Raw genomic sequence first — 22,124 nt, forward strand, 5'->3', positions numbered from 1 at the left:
CTCCTCCAGCCTTTCACTGTCCCCCCAGCCTCTCACTATCTCCCCCAGCTTCTCTCTCTCTCTCTCGCCCCAGCCTCTCTCATTCTGCTCCAGCCTTTCACTCTCCCCCCAGCCTCTCTCTATCTCCCGCAACCTATCTCACTCTACCCCCAGCCTTTCCCACTCTCACCCAGCCTCTCCCACTCTCCCTCAGCCTCTCTCCCCCCCCCCCAGCCTCTCTCTCTCTCCCCCAGCCTCTCTCACTCTCCACCCAGACTCCCTCACTCTCCCGCAGCCTCTCTCTCTATCCCCCAGCCTCTCTCACTCTCCACCCAGACTTTCACACTCTCCCCCCAGCCCCTCTCTCTCCCCCAGCCTCTCCCACTCTCCCCCAGCTTCTCCCACTCTCCCTCAGCCTCTCTCCCCCCCCCCCAGCCTCTCTCTCTCTCCCCCAGCCTCTCTCACTCTCCACCCAGACTCTCTCATTCTCCCGCAGCCTCTCTCTCTATCTCCCAGCCTCTCTCTCTCTCCCCCAGCCTCTCTCACTCTACCCTCAGCCTCTCTCACTCTACCCTCAGCCTCTCTCACTACCCCCCAGCATCCCTCAGCCAAAGTGCCTTACCCCAGTCCAAGTGCATCCTTCACCCCCCCCTACCCCGCTATAGATTGGGCAGGCATTGTGTATGGATTGTTAATAGATTTATTGGGTATGAAGTGAATAGTGACAGTGTTATGACGTCTGGATATCGTCCACTTCAACGATGTCCCTTGTAGGGGGTTGGAAGAATATCATCCATCTTTCCCTCCACCCAGACTCTCCCCCAGCCTCTCTCTCTTCTCCCCAGCCTCTCTCACTCTCCCCCAGTGTCTGTCACTCTCACCCCAGCCTCTCTCTCTCCTTCCAGCCTCTCTCACTCTCCCCCAGCCTCGCTCTCTCTCTCTCCCCAGCCTCTCTCACTCTCCCCCAGCCTCGCTCTCTCTCTCCCCCCAGCCTCTCTCACTCTCCCCCAGCCTCTCTCTCTCTCCTCCCAGCCTCTCTCACTCTCCCTCAGCCTCTCTCACTCTCCCTCAGCCTCTCTCACTCTCCCTCGGCCTCCCTCGGCCTCTCTCACTCTCCCCCAGCCTCGCTCTCTCTCTCCCCCCAGTCTCTCTCACTCTCCCCCAGCCTCTCTCTCTCTCCTCCCTGCCTCTCTCACTCTCCCTCAGCCTCTCTCACTCTCCCTCAGCCTCTCTCACTCTCCCTCGGCCTCTCTCAATCTCCCCCCAGTCTCTCACTCATTCTCGGCCCCAGGCCGGCCGGGCCAAAGAGTGTCGGAGCCTCAGGTCCTGCTTCTCAACACCACGTGGGTGGAATGATTCAGGCCAGTAAGGTGCGGAGCTTAGGGATGGGGCTTGTCGCATGTCTGTCAAAAAATGTGCAGTACAAATAGTTACATCGAAAGGTTACTGCGCAAGATAAGAGCTCATGGTGTTCGGGGTAATATATTAGCATGGATAAAGGATTGGCTAACTAACAGAAAACAGAGAGTCGGGATAAATGAGTAATTTTCAGATTGGCAATCAGTATTTAATGGAGTGCCACAGGGATCGGTGCTGGGGCCGCAACTATTTACAATTTATATTAATGACTTGGATGAAGGGACTGACTGTATTGTAACCAAATTTGCTGACGATACAAAGACAGGTAGGAAAGCAAGTTGTGAGGATACAAAGAGTCTGCAAAGGGATATAGACAGGCTAAGTGAGTGGGCAAAAAATTGGCAGATGGAGTATAATGTGGGAAAATATGAGGTATTCCACTTTGGTAGGAAGAATAGAAAAGCAAAACATTATTTAAATCGTGAGACTACAGAATGCTGCGGCACAGAAGAAGCTGGGTGTCCTCGTACATGAAACACAAAGCGTTAACATGCAGCTACAGCAGGTACAGTAATTATTAAGGCAAATGGAATGTTGGCCTTTATTGCAAGGAGTGGAGTATAAAAGCAGGGAAGCTTTGCTACAACTGTACAGGGCGTTGGTAAGACCACACCTGGAGTACTGCGTACAGTTTTGGTCTCCTTATTTAGGAAGGATATATTTGCATTGGAGGCAGTTCAGAGAAGGTTCACTAGGTTGATACCTGGGATGAAAGGGTTATCTTATGAGGAAAGTTTGAGCAGGTTGGGCCTGTACTCATTGGAGTTTAGAAGAATGAGAGGTGATCTTATTGAAATATATAAGATTCTGAGGGGGCTCAACAAGGTAGATGCAGAGAGGATATTTCCACTCATAGGGGAAACTAAAACTCGGGGACATAGTCTCAGAATAAGGGATCGCCCATTTAAAACTGGGATGAGGAGGAATTTCTTCTCTCAGAGGGTTGTAAATCTTTGGAATTCTCTACCACAGAGAGCTGTGGAGGCTGGATCATTGAATATATTCAAGGCTGAGATAGACAGATTCTTGAACGGAAGGGTAATGGGCAATGGGCGGGGAAGTGGCGATGAGGTCAAGATCAGATCAGCCATGATCTCATTGAATGGCGGAGCAGGCTTGAGGGGCCGTATGGCCGACTCCTGCTCATATTTCTTATATTCTTATGTTCTTCTGTAAAATCAAAAGCGGCATGGCCGAATATCCGATATGTACTCCTAGTGAAAAAGTCCAAGAGCACAAGGCAAAAAATTACCATTTACATTTTATATTTAGTTCAGATAAATTAAAAATGAATCTCCATATGCAAAGTTGTTTCTTTTCAGAAGTGTATCTGATTAAAATTGTGATCCATTTCATAAAATGAATACGGGTAGATTGTAATAATTTTAGGAGAATAATATTACAAGAGATAGATGTGAGTTCAAGCAGCATTGGTGGGTGATATGGTCTGGAAAGGTCTTGAGCTTTCGCTGACAGTCTGGATGAAACAGCATAAAACTGGAGAATGAATTACCTGCTGACTAAAAGCAGTGGAATGCACAAGCAATTGAGATACAATCAAATAGCAAAATAAAGGGAAATAATATAATCACTCAACCCTTGTAAAAGACCTGATCACAAAAATAACTACAGTTTAAACAACCGCAGGGAGATTGTTGATAGCAATATTTAAACTAATTTCTCATCTTTAGAACGGATTAACAGAGGAATGATTAGAACATTTATAGATTGGAGTAATTTTATGGGAATAAAGTCAACATGTTCTTGTTGAAGAAAGACAGGAGGAGTTATGATAATATAAATCAGGTACCCCTTACAAACTGCACCAGAGATTTTAATTAATATGGAATGTCTGGGAGCAAAATAATGTTTTTGCTTCTCTCATTTTCAAGTTAAGGATAAATATAGAATTCTTGAAAAACACGGAAAAATTGGAGCATCGACAGGAAATATTTCAAAGGGAAGTTGGTAAGAGACTCTGGTGAGGGCTGATTAAGGTTGAGCAATCATTACAGTTGCAGCACGTAAGTTGTTAATTTCAAAATTTGTGGTGCTGTTTTAATCCAAGCAGAGTTCAAATTCACTCCAAGATGTTGAACCTTCAGATCCATTGGTACCATACTGGGAAGTTAGGGACACAATGTGCAGAAAGTAATCTCATAAACTGAGGGACATCAACGGAGCTTGATGAAACTTTCAGAAAGCAAAGGGTTGAAAAAATTAGTGACGAATTGAAGTATCACTCCAAGCTGATGAGCAACAAATAGAATTGTGCTTTTATAAAATTCATTCACGGGATGTTGGTGTTGCTGGCAAGGCCAGCGTTTATTGCCCATCCCTAATTGCCCTTGAGAAGATGGTGGTAGCCATCTTCTTAAACTGCTGCAGTCCTTGTGGTGCAGGTACTCCCACAGTGCCGTGAGGGAGGGAGTCCCAGGATTTTGGCCCAGCAACGATGAAGGAATGGTAATATATTTCCAAGTCAGGATGGTGTGTGACTTGAGGTCAAAGAAAGAAAGACTTACATTTATATAGCGCCTTTCACGACCAGCGGATGTCTCATAGTATTTTACAGCCAATGAAGTACTTTTGGAGTATAGGAAATGCGGCAGCCAAATTGTGCACAGCAACTCCCACAAACAGCAATGCGATAATGACCAAATAATCTATTTAACGATGTTGATGGAGAGATAAATATTGGCCGGGACACTAGAGATAATCCCCTGCTCTTCTTCAAAATAGTGCCATGGGATCTTTTACATCCATCTGAGAGGGCAGACAGGGCCTCAGTCTAATGTCATCCAAAAGACAATGCAGCACTCTTTCATCACTGCACTGGAGTGCCAGCCTAGGTTAGGTGCTCAAGTATCTGGAGCAGGACATGAACCCATAACCTACTGACACAGAAGCGAGAGTGCTACCCATGGAGCCACGGCTGACATGGCTAACTTGGACTTGTGTGGAGCCAATGGCAGTAAGAGTGCTCCAACTCAGTGTTTCCAGCATTTTCTGTTTTTGTTTCAGTTACCAACTATTACCTTTAATTGCTCAATCATTAATCCTTCTTCATTTATTGACATTCTTGACCTCAATGCCTTATTTGATCTTAAGTGGAACTCTCACATTTGCACCATTGGCAAAGCTGCACTCCTGGAGAGGATGCAAAAAGCTAGTCATCTCATAATGAAAAGCTATCTCACTTCTAGCCCTAACCTTTATCCTCCCTGTCATACGTTTTTGTTATGTATGTAACTATGTAATACTTGCCACCAGAGAGCGTGACCGTTGGAGTCGCCTGCACACACGGTTAGGGCCAGTATAAAAGGTTGGCTACCATGTTGTTTAGGCACTCTGGAGTTGGAATAAAGAAGACTAAGGTCACACTAAGTTTAGCTCACAGTATTCAGCCTCGTGGAGTTCTTCTACACATAACAATTGGCGACGAGTAACAGAATACGAACCTTCATGCAACCATGGCTGCCATTGGAATATTAGAGAAATTCGTAGAGGGTGATGATTGGGAAGCCTTTGTTGAGCGTCTCGACCAGTACTTCGTGGCCAACAAGCTGGAAGGAGTCACTAATGCAGTCAAGCGCAGGGCGGATCTCCTCACCGTCTGTGGGCCTACAATATACGGCCTCATCAAGAATCGTCTCGCACCGACAAAACCAACCGAGAAGGAGTTGTGCACGTTGGTTCGGGACCACCTCAAGCCGAAGAAGCGTATCCTCATGGCCAGGTATCGTTTTTACACGCACCATCGCTCTGGGGGCCAGGACATGGCGGATTATGTCGCCGACCTGAGACGCCTCATCGGACTTTGCGATTTTGGAGCTGCGTTGGGGGAAATGCTACGGGACTTTTTCATGCTTGGCACCAGCTACAAGGTCATTCTTCGAAAGCTGCTGGCTGCCGAAACCCTAGACCTGAGCAGGACCATCGCAATCACCCAGGCATACATGGCCACGGTCGGTAATACCAAACAGATATTTTCTCAACATCGAAGCTCACCGGCAAGTCCTATGCATAAAATGACGTCGCTAGAAGGCCGAACTGTATATGGCAGGGCCTATACGTCTGCGTCTGCAAGACCTGTGATGACTCGGGTCCGCCATCGGGGGTGAATGTGAATCCATTAGCACCATGTTGGCACTGCAGGGGTAATTATCGGGCCCATCAATGTCGATTCAAGCACCACGTGTGCAAAGGCTGCGCAACAATGGGGCACCTCCAGCCAATGTGCAAACATGCTGCGACACACCACGTGGCAGAGGATGATCGATCTGGCGTGGATCACGCAGCACAGGCAACTCAACCCGAGGAAGAAGTGTATGGGGTACATACCTTCACCACCAAGAGCCCTCCTATAATGCTGAAAGTCAAGTTAAATGGAGTTCCGGTATCCATGGAGTTGGATACGGGTGCGAGTCAGTCAATAATGAGCCAGAAGGCTTTCAAGAAACTGTGGGGCAATAAGGCACAAAGGCCCAAACTGAGCCCAATTAATGCAAAGCTGCGTACTTACACCAAAGAGCTCATACCAGTCATTGGAAGTGCGGCAGTGAAGGTATCGTATGATAGAGCTGTGCATGACCTATCATTGTGGATTGTTCCAGGCAATGGCCCAACGCTGTTCAGCAGAAGCTGGCTAGAAAAGATTAGATGGAATTGGAACGACATCAAAGCACTATCTTCAGTGGATGACGCCTCGTGTGCCCAAGTGCTGCGCAAGTTTCCCTCGCTATTCGAACCAGGCATCGGCAACTTCACAGGCTCCAAGGTACAGATCCATCTAGGCCCCGATGTATGGCCCATCCATCACGAGGCTTGGGCGGTTCTATACATGAGGAGGGAGAAAGTCGAGATCGAACTGGAGAGACTCCAACGTGAAGGAATCATATCGCCAGTCGAGTTCAATGAGTGGGCCAGTCCGATTGTTTCGATGTTGAAAAGCGATGGCATGGTCAGAATCTGCGGAGACTACAAGGTAACGATAAACCGAGTTTCACTACAGGACCAGTATCCACTGCCCAAGGTGGATGACCTGTTCGCAACGTTAGTATTATGTCTGTAATGTACCTATGAATGACTCCACGAGGCAATGTGTTGCACTCAAACTGCAGTGACCTTGGTCCTTTATTCCAAACTCCAGAATGAGGCAGCCGCATGGTGGCTCCCCATTTATACAGCCCCTGCCACCAGGGCAGGAAACCCTGGTCTCCACCAGTTGCACTCTCTAGTGGTGCCAGCATGTATATACAGAGTGTAAACCTTATTGATAATACATCAGGTAAACAAGTCTCCATCTTCTGCAACTATACAGTGACTACACAGAGAGTATATCTATAGTCTACATATATAACATCACTCTCCCCCAAGCCCTTTGTGCCAATTACCTTTGCACTATGTGCTCTGGCTTAGCTCTCCCCAGACTTAAGTGCCAATTGCCCTTGCACCTTGGCTGTGCTTTGGCTTGGCTCTCTCTCTGTTAAGCCCCAAGTCCTTTTGCCACAACATTGGGTAGTGGTTACCAGTTTGGATGGTTCGATGATGCAGTGGAGGTTCCAGTGGGTTCTGGGTGTGATCCATGTGTGTATCCATGGCTATATACATCCATTCCCCCCCACAACGAGATCATGCAGCTGGCCCATTACATTAACACGCAGGATCAGACACAGTGCAAGTACAAAGAACGGAAGAAAAAACATTTTTTCTTTAGTTTGTATCGTGACACCTTGGTTCAGTGACTTACATTCGTTATGTTTTATGGTCATGCACCAGGATTGGGTAGATTGCATTCATGGTTTAGTCATGGTCAGTACTGAGGTAGCAATACAGGTAGGCGAGGTCGCTAGTACCAGAGCAACCGGACGGGGTCCTAGTCGTCTGATGGTGGCGCTGCACCCCCTGCTAGTGGGGTGGGCTTGGTTCGCTCACCTAGCCAGGACTCAGGGCCTTTGCCATTGCCTAGTGGTGGGTAGAGCCACAGATGTGTGTGGCCTCCCTGTCCTCCTTTGAAGGCTGCAGAATCTTCTGCCTGCTCTCTAACGGTGTTGGGAACCTGGCTGTTCCAGGTCCCACTTGGGGAACTCATTAGTTCTGACCTTTCGCTGCTGGACATGGCCGAGGTAGTGACTGGGTCTGGGGGCTGCACCGTCTCCACCCAGGTGGTGGGCAACGGCGGCCGACTGCGTGTATTGGCGCCGTTTTCATTTCCAGGTCCGTGGCGAATAGTGCCATCGGGTGCCTGCAGCGTGAGATAGACCTGGGGCAGGGTATCAGGATCAGTGCCTTCACCCTCCTGAGGTCGCTGGCCTATAACTTGTGGGGATATCTGGGGTAGAGCATCTTTACCCTCCCGAATTAGCTCGCTTGCTACTTTTGGGGACACTCTATTATCGACATCTCGCAACATTTTGTTCTTTACATTCTTAATTCGTTCGTTACATTGATTGCCATGTATACAATGTCTCTTTAAGTTCAGTTGGTTGCAGGTCTCCTTTTAGAGAACCCTGCACCTAGCTGCAGCAAGGACGCCATCTTGCCTCTGTCTTCGAAGTCAACTGCCTTGATCCTTCTCTCCCGCGATTCTGCCACAAAAGCTGGAAGAGTGCCTGTGAATTCGATCTTCCTCCCCAGGAGTTCTGCCATTGGAGCCAGGAAGGTACTTTTAGGTTGTTCCGGTCGCATCATTGCCGCGCAGTCCTGATGGATGGTCTGTGCTTCAGGTGCTAAGCTGGTCTGTTCTCTGGTGCCTGGCCCAAGCGAAGGTGAGGTTTTGCTCTGCCTCCGAGCACGGGGAACATCGATTGTTGGAGTGAAGCGATCTTCCCATTTTCACTGGATCTTCTCCATCCACCTTCTTCTGAGTAGCGTTGGACCATCACCTGCAACAATCCACAGAGGTAACTTGTGCACCACGCCATTATGGACATCCACACTGCCAAGAACTGGGATTAGCTCCTTGGTGCAGGTGCGCAACTTTTCCTGTACCGGAACCAGCTCGGATCGTTTTTTGTTCCATAGCCTCTCAAAGGCATCCTGGCTCATCACTGACTGGCTCGTTCCCGTGTCCATTTCCATGAAGAATGGAACGCCATTTATCTCAACGTCCATCTTCACTGGAGGACAATCGGTGGTGCAGGTCTACACTCCATGCACTTCTTCTTGGGGTTGTGCTGTCTCTCTGACCAAGTCATCATATTCCCCGCTGGATTCAAAGTCATCTACCAACTCCTCTGCTAGACGGTGAGTTGTATTTCTTTTACACATACGCTGGAGGTGGCCCTTCGTGTTACAGGCTTTGCATTACGTACTCAGCAATCCAACACTGGTGAGCCCTATTGTTGTGTATCTGTAAAGCATGCACTCCCATGTTCCGCCACCAGGGAGTGCATCCCCTGAAGTCCCAAGGGATCACAGCATCCCTTGCGAGCACTGTATATAAGCTTGCCCCTAAAGCCTGTTCCTCACTCTGGAGTGTCTTAATAAAGACTGAGGTCACTGTTACTTTAACCTCCCTGTGTGCAGTCTCATCTGTGCCAGGAACACAATAACTGGCGATGAGGATGGGATTCGAACCCACGCGTGCACAGCAATGCAGCATGTGTGCTCAGTTGAGCAACACACCCAGAGAGGTACCACTAAGTTTGTGGTCCTGGCCCTCCAGACCATGGTCAAGGATCCATGTCGACTATGGGGGCCCGTTTCTCAGTAAAATGTTCCTGGTGATGATGGATGCCTTTTCAAATTGGATTGAATGTGAAATAATGTCGGGAAGCACCGCCACCGCCACCATTGAAAGCCTGAGGGCCATGTTTGCCACCCACGGCCTACCAGACATACTGGTCAGTGACAACGGGCCATGTTTCACTAGTGCCGAATTTAAAGAATTCATGACCGCAATGGGATCAAACATGTCCCGTTTAAACCAGCCTCCAATGGGCAGGCAGAGCAGGCAGTACAAACAATCAAACAGAGCCTTAAACGAGTCACAGAAGGCTCACTCCAAACCCGCCTGTCCCGAGTACTGCTCAGCTACCACACGAGACCCCACTCGCTCACAGGGGTGCCCCCAGCTGAGCTACTCATGAAAAAGACACTTAAAACCAGACTCTCGCTGGTTCACCCCAACCTGCATGATCAGGTAGAGAGCAGGCAGCAGCAACAAAATGTAAACGATGGTCGCGCCACTGTGTCACGGGAAATTGATCTGAATGACCCTGTGTATGTGCTAAACTATGGACATGGTCCCAAGTGGATCGCGGGCACGGTGATAGCTAAAGAACGGAGTAGGGTGTTTGTAGTCAAACTAGACAATGGACAAATTTGCAGAAAGCACTTGGACCAAACGAGGCTGCGGTTCACAGACTGCCCTGAACACCCCACAGCAGACACCACCTTTTTCGAGCCCACAACACACATCCAAAGAATCAACGACACCAAGCCGGATCAGGAAATCGAACCCATCATGCCCAACAGCCCAGCAAGGCCAGGCTCACCCAGCAGCCCTGCAGGGCCAACAACACGCCAGCCCAGCGAGGGCACAGCCAACACACCAGAACAGACATTTGTACCGAGGCGGTCCACCAGGGAAAGAAAGGCTCCCGACCGCCTCACCTTGTAAATAGTTTTCACTTTGACTTTGCGGGGGAGTGATGTTGTGTATCTGTAAAGCATGCACTCCCATGTTCCGCCACCAGGGAGTGCATCCCCTGAAGTCCCAAGGGATCCCAGCATCCCTTGGGAACACTGTATATTAGCCGGCCCCTAAGGCCTGTTACTCACTCTGGAGTGTCTTAATAAAGACTGAGGTCACTGTTACTTTAACCTCCCTGTGTGCAGTCTCATCTGTGCCAGGAACACAATACCTATGGTTTCCTCCGCAATGCCAGCATGGTGCTACTCGATTAGCACCCCTCGGCAGACTCTGAGTTCTGGAACCGTGAGGTCTGTGCTCTCTGCCCTGGGCAAAGCCACGTTCTACAGTCTTGCCCGTGAAAGGCACCATTCTGTGTACAGTACTTGCCGGGTTTGCGTCCACAGAATGAATAATTTGCTTGGTGCTGCAGGTCGAGGTCATGAACGCCTGACTGATGCTGATGATTGTGGTGTTGGCAGATAGCTTGTGAAGGAGGCCCTCATGGACAATTCCTATAACGAAGAGGTGCGTGCCAAAATCACATGGTGCCCCAAGTCTCCTGAGGTCGGCAGCATATTTTGCAACCTCCTGGTCTGCGGAGAGTGTAGAATCTGTGCCTGGCCGTGAGGATACTCTCTTTTAGTTTTAGTTGGTCGCAAATTAGTTCAGTCAGCTCATCGTATGTCTTATCCTTGGCCTTCGTGGGTGCCAGTAAGTTCCTGACGAAGCAGTAGACCTCAGGCCCACAACGGGTCAGCAGTATAGCCTTGCGCCTCTCCGCCGATGCGTCCGTCTCCCCTGCCAGGTCATTTGCCACAAAATATAGCTCAAGCCTTTCCGTGAAAGCATCCCAATCATCACCCTCTGCGAAGTCTTATAGTGTGCCAAAGGTAGCCATAATGGCGTGAAAGTCCATATTCTCGTCACCAGTTATTATGTCTATAATGTACCTATGAATGACTCCACGAGGCAATGTGTTGTACTCAAACTGTAATGACGTTGGTCCTTTATTCCAAACTCCAGAGTGAGGCAGCCGCATGGTGGCTCCCCTTTTATACAGCCCCTGCCACCAGGGCAGGAAACTCCTGACTCTACCAGTTGCACCCTCTAGTGGTGCCAGCATGTATATACAGAGTGTAAACCTTATTGATAGTACATCAGGTAAACAAGTCTCCATCTTATGCAACTATACAGTGACTACACAGAGAGTATATCTATATAACTGCATATATAACAGTTAGCTGGGGGGAAGTCATTGACCAAGTTGGACCTAACCTCCGCCCACATGACATAGGAGCTGGCTGAATCTTCAAAACGACTGACGTGCATCAACACACACAAAGGACTGTTTATATACCACAGGTGCCCTTTCGGGCTTCGCTCGGCTGCAGCCATTTTCCAGAGAAACATGGAGAGTTTGCTGAAATCTGTTCCACGCACCGTTGTGTTTCAAAACGACATCCTGATCACTGGTCGTGACACCATCGAACACCTAAACAACCTGGAAGAGTTCTAAGTTGCCTAGACAGAGTGGGACTCAGGCTGAAACACTCCAAGTGTGTTTTCCTGGCACCAGAAGTTGAATTTTTGGGGAGAAAGATTGCACTGGAGTGTCAGCCTAGACTTATGTGCTCAAGTCCCTGGAGTGGACCACAATCTCAGAGGTGAGTGTGCTACCCACTGAACCACAGCTGACACTGAATCATCAATTTCATAGCCGACACTGAAATATCAATGCAATAGATTTAATGCTAAAATGTCAACAGCTATGTATAGAAAATTCATTTATCAAGATGCAGCTATTCCTTTGTAGAAGTACATAATGATTTTGGATATTTTAGAATATTTGTTCAATACATGTAGTCAGAAAGCTGAAAAATAAATGATGATTAGTGAAGCACTAATACGGGATAGGCGGTGGGGGTCACACTACAGCGGAGATACTCTGTCTGCTACTTTGTACATTGGAGGTGCAATTTACTTAGCTATTGCAGTCAATGTAAGCTGCAACCCAACACCAGTTAGAGGTGATGAAGTATACAAGGTAATAAGCACCTTAACAAGGCACAAATACTGAAAGAATACCTGTTTCTGCCCAAAATACTTGTGATGCTTAACATGCTGTAAGTGACAACCTTTTAATTGAGTATATTGGAAACTAAAATTGGTTTGTGCTTTTTGACCAATTTAAACAATTGTCAGATTTAAAAATGAGTAGATTGTGCACAAATTATATTCCACAGCTCTCCACAATATCTTCCACTTGTACCCAATGTTAATAATAGATTAGAAAAATAATTAGATAAAGTCAATTATCGAAGCACAAAAGCAGCATTTAATACCATGTTCCTCTGTACATTCCAACCTGGGCATGACAGAGAAACAGTAGGTGCATAGGTCTCGGTTCAACAGGGAGGCTGGGATTGAGGTATGCCGTGAGATCAAAGAATCCTGCAGGAACAGTTTATCACCTGCACTGTGCCAACAGCGATAGTGAAGGTCAACACTGGCCTCAACATGTATTCCACAAATTCCTTCCAAGCAATCACGAGGGGCGTTCCGTTAGTTAGCCAATTTACCAAGCATCGCTTCATTAATGGCTGAAATCCTGAGGGAGAAATTCGGGTCGTTTGTGCCTCCTGTTAGCTCTCCCGGGGCGCAAACAACATTTTGCCCAAGGCACGGCACCGTTACTGATTCCCGCACAATTCTGCGGGAGTTAGGGAAGGCACCAACCGGCAGAGCCTCGCTCCTGCTGGTGGCGCCCCGAGCCACCAGGCCAGCGATGGTGAGGTCATCACTGTGCGCAGCGACCTGTGAACATTCGGTAGTGCCCCGTGAGGCTGCTGCAGGCAATGTCCGCGCCAGCTTTGCGGATTGCAAACCGGGCTTCAGTCCGCTCGCGGGGCGAAAATTAAAGGGGAGGTGTGGCGCAGACATTTTTTTAAATAGCCGACTTACCGGTCATGGCCTGGCCCTCTTCAAATCACGGGGTCCGTGCCGCAGTGCTGCAGCCCTGCACTCCGCTTCTGTGCCAGGCTGCTGCCACGGCACTCCGCTCCCCAGTGGTGTACTGGTGGTCCCTTCTCCCCAACGCAGACTCCGCAGCGTGCCCTCCTCTTTAACGGAAGGGGAGGTTGCTGTGCTCTCGCCTGCGCTATGCTCTTTTCCATGTAGCACTGAAAAATTCCCGAATGTTAGCGCCCCAGTCCCGCCCCCGAGAGGAATTGGAGCAGGAGAATTTGCGTTCCACTTCCTCTCGGGGCAGTAAGCCCAATTTAGCTGCCGGGGCGGGACTTTTGCGCCTGTTGCAGGAAGTCCCACCTCACAGCTCTTACCGCCCCCAACCAGCAATTTCACCCCCATAATGTATCTTCATGCATCATCTAATAAGTGGTGCCTTGAAGATCATTTTAAAGGAAGAAAAAATCTTGCATCATATAGAACTTTTCAAATCCTCAGGGCATCCCAAAGCACTTCTCAACCAATGAACTATATTTAAACTGTGGTCACTGATGTAATTTAGGCAAAAGTGACAGCAAATTTTCACACAAGGTTCTACAAACAGCAATGAAATAAATTATCATATAAGCTGCTTTGATAGTGCTGCTTGAGGGATAAATGTTTGCCAGTATACAGGGCAAACTCCCTACTGTTCTCTGAATTTTATATATCTATTTGAAAGGGAAGACTGTATCTCTGTTTAATGTTTTATAGGTAAGATGGCACCTTTGACAATGCAGCACTCCTTTGGTACTGCGCTGAAGTGTCCACCAAGGTTATGTACTCAAGCCTCTGGAATGGGGCTTGAACCCACAACCTTGTGAATCAGAGGTAAAAGAGCTACAACTGGCTCTCTTTGCTCTGCGAAGAGAGCAGATGGAACATTATAAATAAATTACATAGAAACATAGAAAATAGGAGCAGTAGTAGACCATTCTACCCTTCGAGTCTGCACCGCCATTCAATATGATCATGGCTAATCCTCTATCTCAACACCATATTCCCGCTTTTTCCCCATAACCCCTTGATGCCTTTTCTTTCTAGAAATCGATCTCCCTCTTAAATATATTCAGTGACTTGGCCTCCACAGCCTTCTGTGGTAGAGAATTCCACAGGTTCACCACCCTCTGAGTGAAAAGATTTCTCCTTATCTCAGCCCTAAATTTCCTACCTCGTATCCTGAGACTGTGACCCCTTGTTCTCGACTTCTCAGACAGGGGAAACATCCTCCCCGCATCCAGTCTATCCAACCCAGTCAGAATTTTTTAAGTTTCAATGAGATCCCCTCTCATTCTTCTAAACTCTAGTGAGTACAGGCCTAGTCGACCCAATCTCTCCTCATACGACAGTCCTGCCATCCCAGGAATCAGTCTGGTGAACCTTCACTGCACTCCCTCTATGGCAAGTATATCTTTTCTTAGGTAAGGAGACCAAAACTGCACACAATACTCCTGGTGCAGTCTCACCAAGGCCCTATATAACTGTAGTAAGACATCCTTGCTCCTGTACTCAAATCCTCTTGCAATAAAGGCCAACATACCATTTGCCTTCCTAACTGCTTGTTGCACCTGCATGTTTGCTTTCAATGACTGGTATACAAGGACACCCAGGTCCCTCTGTACATCGACACTTCCAAAGCCATCACCATTTAAATAATACTTTGTCCTTATGTTTTTTCTACCAAAGTGGATAACTTCACATTTACCCACATTATACTGCATCTGCCATGTGTTTGCCCACTCACTCATTTATCTATCTGGCTACTAAATCATCATAAAATCCACTATCATGTCTTTATACACAATCCAACACAATTAACATTGTGCAGGTCAAAGAATGTGTGATTAATATGGTGCATCCCAATGATCTGTGAGGACCTCCAATATTTTTATTCCCGAAGTCTTTCAGAACCTCCCTCCTAAATAAATCCATATTCATCTCATATTCAGCGGGAGGTTTCCACCTAGTGATAGGGTCCAACTATTGGTTCAACATTGTACCCCGCTATTATGTGACAGTTTTGTCTTTCAATATCAGAGGAATATGGACACAGACAGGTGATTTGGCATATAAAAGATTTGGCCTGTGTACATTTTCATTGCCATCATGGCAATATATAATATAATTTTGATAAAACCTTGTTATTCTCACCTGTTGCGCCTCACTTCCTACATCCTTGTAAACATACCTCTTTGTATTGCTATTGTTGCTTTCTCCAAATCATGCTTGGAGACCCCTCCTTAGGAATCAAAAAAGTCCTGCCATTTTTCTGCAGCTCAGACTTCCATGTAAGAAATCCTGGGGAAATAATAGCTTTACTTTATGGTCACCCAGCTATTTTGGTGACTCATATTGCGCATCCCACAGCTGGATTGAAATTTTAAACAAATACAAGTTGTTGTTTATATTGGTTAGTAGGCTCACTAACTAAGAAATGTTAATCAATATTATAGATGTGTTATAATTGACTTTTTTTTTGTTCCCACAAATGAAACCACACGTTTCTGCCACTTTGTTAGTGAATACCAAATAGTGATTAAAGACCATTTATTGTTTTGTGAGAAAAGAGGGAAATAATGTCCTTTAATAAATAATATAATAACTTTATTTTATATTTGTACTAAAAGCAATTTTCTTTTGCAGCCCTATTATTTCAAGTGCCTTGGCCGCTGTGATGGGAAAATGGGATCTACCTGTTTTCACTTTGCCTTTTAATATGTCTGTTGGCTTGTTCATGGCTGCAACAGGACACTACAACCAACATTTCCCTCAAGTTCTTATTGAACCTGTGACTTCATCACAAAACATAACATGGCTTGATCTCAGTATTCCAATGGTAAGAAATATAATATGTCATTTTATAGTCCCTAAACACAGTATGATAGCAAGAACAATAAATTCATAGAGGTTGAATTAAACATAGACAGTAAAATATTTCTATTAAAATGTAACTAATTTTGAATAAATTTATATTCTCATTTGAATAACTATTAATTTGTAATTATGATTTTTTACTTTATATTTGCAATTATGTATGTTAGTGAAGAACTTAAAAGTCATCTGTTAATATACAAGTGAATACAAACTGGCTGTGAATTGTATTGTGATTACAATAGTAAGATAATTTCCCTCTTTTGTGCACTAGGCTCTCATAATACTTTTCAAAATAATACTTGTTACAAATCTGCCATGAAAACATATAGGGATAGATGTTCATGTGTCTCTCCACTGTCCACTGTCTCCACTGCGCTTACCTGGTTCCATTCTTATCTATCTAATCTAATCACCTGCAATGGCTTCTCTTCCTGCCCCCGTATCGTTACCTCTGGTGTCCCTCAAGGATCTATCACTGGCCCTCTCCTATTTCTCATCTACATGATGCCTCTTGGCGACATCATCCGGAAACACAGTATCAGTTTCCATATGTACACTGATGACACCCAGTTCTATCTCACTACCAATTCTCTTGACCCCTCCACGGTCTCTAAATTGTCAGACTGCTTGTCCGACATCCAGTTCTCGATGAGCAGAAATTTTCTTCAATTGAATATTGGGAAGTCAGAAGCCACTGTTTTCAGTCCCCGTCATAAACTCCGTTCCCTAGCCACTGACTCCATCCCTCTCCCCAACTCCTGTCTGAGGCTGAACCAGACTGTTCACAACCTTGGTGTCATATTTACCCTGAAATGAGCTTTTTATCACATATCCGCCACATAACTAAGACCGCCTATTTTCACATCCGTAACATCACCCGTCTCCACCCTTGCCTCAGCTCATCCCTCATCCATGCCTTTGTTACCTCTAGACTTGACTATTCCAATGCACTCCTGGCTGGCTTCCCACATTCTGCCCTATGTAAACTGGAGATGATCCAAAACTCGGCTGCCCATGTCCTAACTTACACCGAGGCCCACTCACCCACCACCCCAGTGCTCGCTGACCTACATTAGCTTCCGGTTAAGCAATGCCTCGATTTCAAAATTCTCATCCTTGTTTTCAAATCCCTCCATGGTCTTGCCCCTCACTATCTCTATAATCTTCTCCATCCCCACAACCCCCCCAAGTTGTCTGCGCTCCTCTTATTCTGTCCTCCTGAGCATTCCTGATTATAATCACTCAACCATTGGTGGCCGTGCCTTGGCCCCAAGCTCTGGAACTCCTTGCCTAAACCTCTCCCCTCTCTAATTCTCTTTCCTCCTTCAAGACGCTCCTTAAAACATACTTCTTTGATCAAGCTTTTGGTCACCTGCGCTAATTTCTACTTATGCGTCTCGGTGTCAAATTTTTATTGCGTAATACTCATGTGAAGCGCCTTGGGACATTTCATTGCATTAAAGGTACTATATAGATACACGTTGTTGTTGTTGTTGTCCAATTCTAGTGGGTGAGAGGTGGGTAGTAGGAACACAATGCCTGCCTGATGGAACCAGTCTGAGATCCCACTAATATTCAGGGCTGGGCTTCATTTCCATACCATCGGTGAGCAGCTTACCGATCAAAGAAGGCATAAAATCTGTTGGCTTTAAAAGCAGCTCAACACAAATAAGTTTAGGTGGGTTTGGTGGAGGGGTGGTGGAGGGAGGCGATCCTAGGTGAGGTCCATAAAGGGTCAGGTATCCTAAGGGACAGTGTAGAAAGTTTGGCTCAAGTTCACGGTTCGGGGGGCGGGGGGGTGGGAGGGTTGGTAGGGTGCCAGGAACCTCCCAGGAAAGAACTTAGATGTGCCCCAGCAGCCCCTTTGCAAGGGGATCACTTTAAAATCATTTTATAAAAATCTACATTGTTCTTTAGGTGGACACCCACGCAGGGCCAACTTCTATCATCCAACGGCATTGTACGCCTAATCACATTATAATCTGGATCTGCCTAATCTTTGGCCTGTCCAACACATCCTGCCAGAGTCGTTGCAGGATTGCACCAGAAGGGCTGTGAACTTTCAACCTCACTATCCAAGATCTGATGTCAACTTGCCAAAAATGTCAGCCAAGTATTGTACATTACTATCGGCACATAAGAGATAAAAACATAATAGGGTTAAAGAAAATAATTAACAGCCTTAAAAGGCATTTGTCCTATGAAGTTTCTTGTAACCAAACATCACATGTAACCATTTGTCAGAAATGTTCAACCTGCAGCCCTATGACTAACTGCAGTCTCCAAGGCCTGACAATCCAACCCAAGTAGCCCAGGCAATTCAGCCCATTTGTGCCGATGTTTCTTATTTGCTGGTTTTTCCTGTTTCTATTTTGTGCATCTGAAGGTTTCGTAAGTGGTATTTTTAGCAAAGTTGCCTCATCATTGGTTAATTCTTAAACGAGAACTGCACAGTCTGTTAGTATCGAGATTAATGGGAACATGGTTTTAAACTTTGTATGTGACCCAAGGCTCCGTGGTGAAGATCTAGCTGGTCCAGAAAGACAAAAAGATTGGACACACTGACCATATTCAATTAATAATTTTTACAATATTTGCTTTCTACGCACATAAAACACAATTTTCAGCTGGTTTTGGCAATATAAAAAGGCCGGATCAATTGGATCTGAAGTTCATTTGCAGTGATACAAACTGATTGTTCTAATTGTACAAAGGGAAGCTTAATTTACAATATGGTCCAGTTATGAATCCTACATTACTGTTCTGATCTTAAAAAAAATCTTTATCTTGTGAAAAGTAGATAGGTATGTGATCATTTCCATATCAAATAAACTTTTCGTTAATAATTATCCATCATCATCATCATAGACAGTCCCTCGGAATCAAGGAAGACTTGCTTCCACTCTTAAAATGAGTCCTTAGGTGGCTAAACAGTCCAATACGAGAGCCACTGTCCCTGTCACAGATGGGACAGATAGTCATTGAGGGTAAGGGAGGGTGGAACAGATTTGCCGCACACTCTTTCCGCTGCCTGCGCTTGATTTCTGCATGCTCTCAGCAATGAGACTCGAGGTGCTTAGCACCCTCCCGGATGCACTTCCTCCACTTAGGGTGGTCTTTGGCCAGGGACTCCCAGGTGTCGGTGGGGATGTTGCACTTTATCAGGGAGACTTTGAGGTGTCCTTGTAACGTTTCCTCTACCCACCTTTGGCTCGTTTGCCGTGAAGGAGTTCCGAGTAGAGCGCTTGCTTTGGGAGTCTCGTGTCTGGCATGCGAACAATGTGGCCTGCCCAGCGGAGCTGATCAAGTGTGGTCAGTGCTTCAATGCTGGGGATGTTAGCCTGGTCGACGACGCTAATGTTGGTGCATCTGTCCTCCCAGGGGATTTGTAGGATCTTGCAGAGACATCGTTGGTGGTATTTCACCAGCGACTTGAGGTGTCTACTGTACATGGTCCATGTCTCTGAGCCATACAGGAGGGCCTGTATTACTACAGCCCTGTAGACCATGAGCTTAGTGGTAGATTTGAGGGCCTGGACTTCGAACACTCTTTTCCACAGGCGGCCGAAGGCTGCACTGGCGCACTGGAGGCGGTGTTGAATCCCGTCATCAATGTCTGCTCTTGTTGATAAGAGGGTCCCGAGGTATGGGGAATGGTCCACGGTGTTCAGGGCCATGCCGTGGATCTTGATGACTGGGGGGACAATGCTGTGCGGCAAGGACAGGCTGGTGGAGGACCTTTGTCTTATGGATATTTAGCGTAAAGCCCATGCTTTCGTACGCCTCAGTAAATAGGTCGACTATGTCCAATTGTCCAATTAAATGCTATTTATATGATGCACTTTAAATAGCTGCATTGGTGCAAATATGAGGTATGTGCAGCTAATCCACAGTGTGTCATCAGTTTTGCCTTGATTGTCTACTTCACTAACAACGTATTGAAATAAATTCACATTCCTTAAAAATCACTTATCTCCTTGCTTCATTTTTATTCAGCTTATCAGATCTATCCCAGTGGGTGTTGGTCAGGTGTATGGCTGCAACAATCCCTGGACTGGTGGTATTTTCCTTGTTGCTTTAATTATCTCATCTCCAATCATATGTCTGCATGCTGCAATTGGATCCTGTGTGGGTATATTGGCAGGTAAGATTATATCACTACTTTCTGAGCTGAAAGCCTGTAAGTGTTATATGTGAAATGTTTCCTTTTGCACTGTGATTATTTGTCCGGGTCATCTGCGTTCTTCTGCGTCTGCATATTGTATGGGGGCGGAGCCTAAACATCATCCCGCCCACACCGGAACCGGCTGCACATACGCAGCGGAGGTTCCAAATGCACATGCATCTAGCCACAGGACTGTGAACCGCATCCTCAACCATGCTGAGCAGGTGAACGGCCTCTCCCCAGTGTGAACTCTCTGGTGTGTCAGAAGGTTGGATACACACATGCATCACGTTTGATATAGTGTATAGGGATTTTAGCAAGGCATTTGATAAGGTCCCACATGGCAGACTGGTCACAGAAGTAAAAGTCCATGGGATCCAGGGTAAAGTGGAAAATTAGATTCAAAATTGGCTCAGAGGCAGGAAGCAAAGGGTAACAGTTGATGGGTGTTTTTGTCACTGGAAGGCTGTTTCCAGTGGGGTTCCGCAGGGCTCAGTACTAGGTCCCTTGCTTTTTGTGGTATATCTCAATGATTTAGATTTGAATGCAGTTGGTTGATTAAGAAGTTTTCAATGATCCTAAAATCGGCTGTGTGGTTGATAATGAAGAAGAAAGCTGTAGACTGCAGAACCTTATCAATGAACTGGTCAGGTGGGCAGAAGTTTGGCAAATGGAATTTAATCTGGAGAAGTGTGAGGTAATGCATTTGGGGCGACCTAACAAGGCATGGGAAACACATTAAATGGTACGACACTGAGAAGTGTAGAGGAACAAAGGGACCTTGGAGTGCATGTCCACAGATCCCTGAAGGTAGCAGGCCAGATACATAATGTGGTTAAGAAGGCATACGGAATACTGCCTTTATTAACCAGGGAATAGAATACAAGAGCAGGGAGGTGATGCTTGAACAGTATAAAACACTAGTTAGGCCACAGCTAGAGTACTGTGTGCAGTTCTGGTCACCACATTACAGGAAAGATGTGATTGCACTGGAGAGGGTACAGAGGAGATTTACGAGGGTGTTGTTGGACTGGAGAATTTTAGCTATGAGGACAGATTGGATTGGCTGGGGTTGTTTTCTTTAGAACAGAGGAGGCTAAGGGGAGACCTTATTGAGGTATATAAAATTATGAGGGGCCTAGATAGAGCAGATAGGAAGGATTTCTTCCCTCTAGCAGAGAGGTCAATAACAGAGGCATAGATTTAAAGTAATTGGTAAAAGTATTAGAGAGGAGTTGAGTAGAGCTTTTTACACCTAGTGGTTGGTGGGGGTCTGGAACTCACTGCCTGAAAGGGTGGTAGAGGCAGAAACCCTCATCACATTTAAGAAGTACATGGATATAAGAGAAAAAGTGGATATGCACTTGAAGTGCTGTAACTTACAAAGCTACGGAATAAGAGCTGAAAAGTGGGATTAGGCTGGATAGCGCTTTTTCGACTGGCACAGACACAGGGTTGAATGGCCTACTTCTGTGCTGTAAATTTCTATGATTCTAAGATCTATTTTACCTTTATGATAGTGTCACCAGAACGTCACCCCAAGTCACTGCTTAAGATTTTAAGGAATTATAATTAATTTATTCAAAATTCCATAACTAATTATTCATCAAATAATTTTGTGTCGCATATGCAAGACCCAATAAAAGCTGGCAAAATGACTACACATTTGAACACTTGCATGAGTAAACATTGGGGAAAGCTCAGTGTTACAGAGAATGCAGATGTATTCATTTCATGAACATCGGGTGGCAAGTAATATTTTTGTAGTAAGTACGGTAACTGTTCCATACTTGGCCTACAAGTTCGCTCCTTTCTTCCCCGTTCGCCTTCACTGCTGAAGGTTAGCGCGTCACACCACAAAATCAATGCTATGCTGATGTTAATTAGCAGGCAGCACCAAAATACCGGTGTTGCCTGCACTCTCTCGGCAGGCAGCCATTAGCCTTGGCCAGCGCTGTAATCGGCAGGTTTCCAGCGAACTCACAGTTTTAGCCCAAAGTCTTTTATTTTACCAGCCAAGAACAACTATAATTACAATGGCAG

At 46.2% G+C, this 22,124-nt stretch overlaps 1 protein-coding gene across 2 annotated transcripts in view; it reads left to right on the forward strand.

The window, feature by feature from the left end:
* The window catches only part of slc14a2 (solute carrier family 14 member 2), a 128,717-nt gene that overhangs the window by 76,724 nt on the left and 29,869 nt on the right, over window positions 1-22,124 (forward strand). For both annotated transcript variants that reach the window (XM_070868420.1, XM_070868419.1), the window contains 2 exons: window positions 15,686-15,878; window positions 19,913-20,060. In XM_070868420.1, the coding sequence (XP_070724521.1) occupies window positions 15,686-15,878; window positions 19,913-20,060 (341 nt within the window). The remainder of the gene's footprint in view (window positions 1-15,685; window positions 15,879-19,912; window positions 20,061-22,124) is intronic.

Source organism: Pristiophorus japonicus, chromosome 2 (genome assembly GCF_044704955.1).
Source record: "Pristiophorus japonicus isolate sPriJap1 chromosome 2, sPriJap1.hap1, whole genome shotgun sequence".
NCBI lineage: Eukaryota > Metazoa > Chordata > Chondrichthyes > Pristiophoridae > Pristiophorus > Pristiophorus japonicus.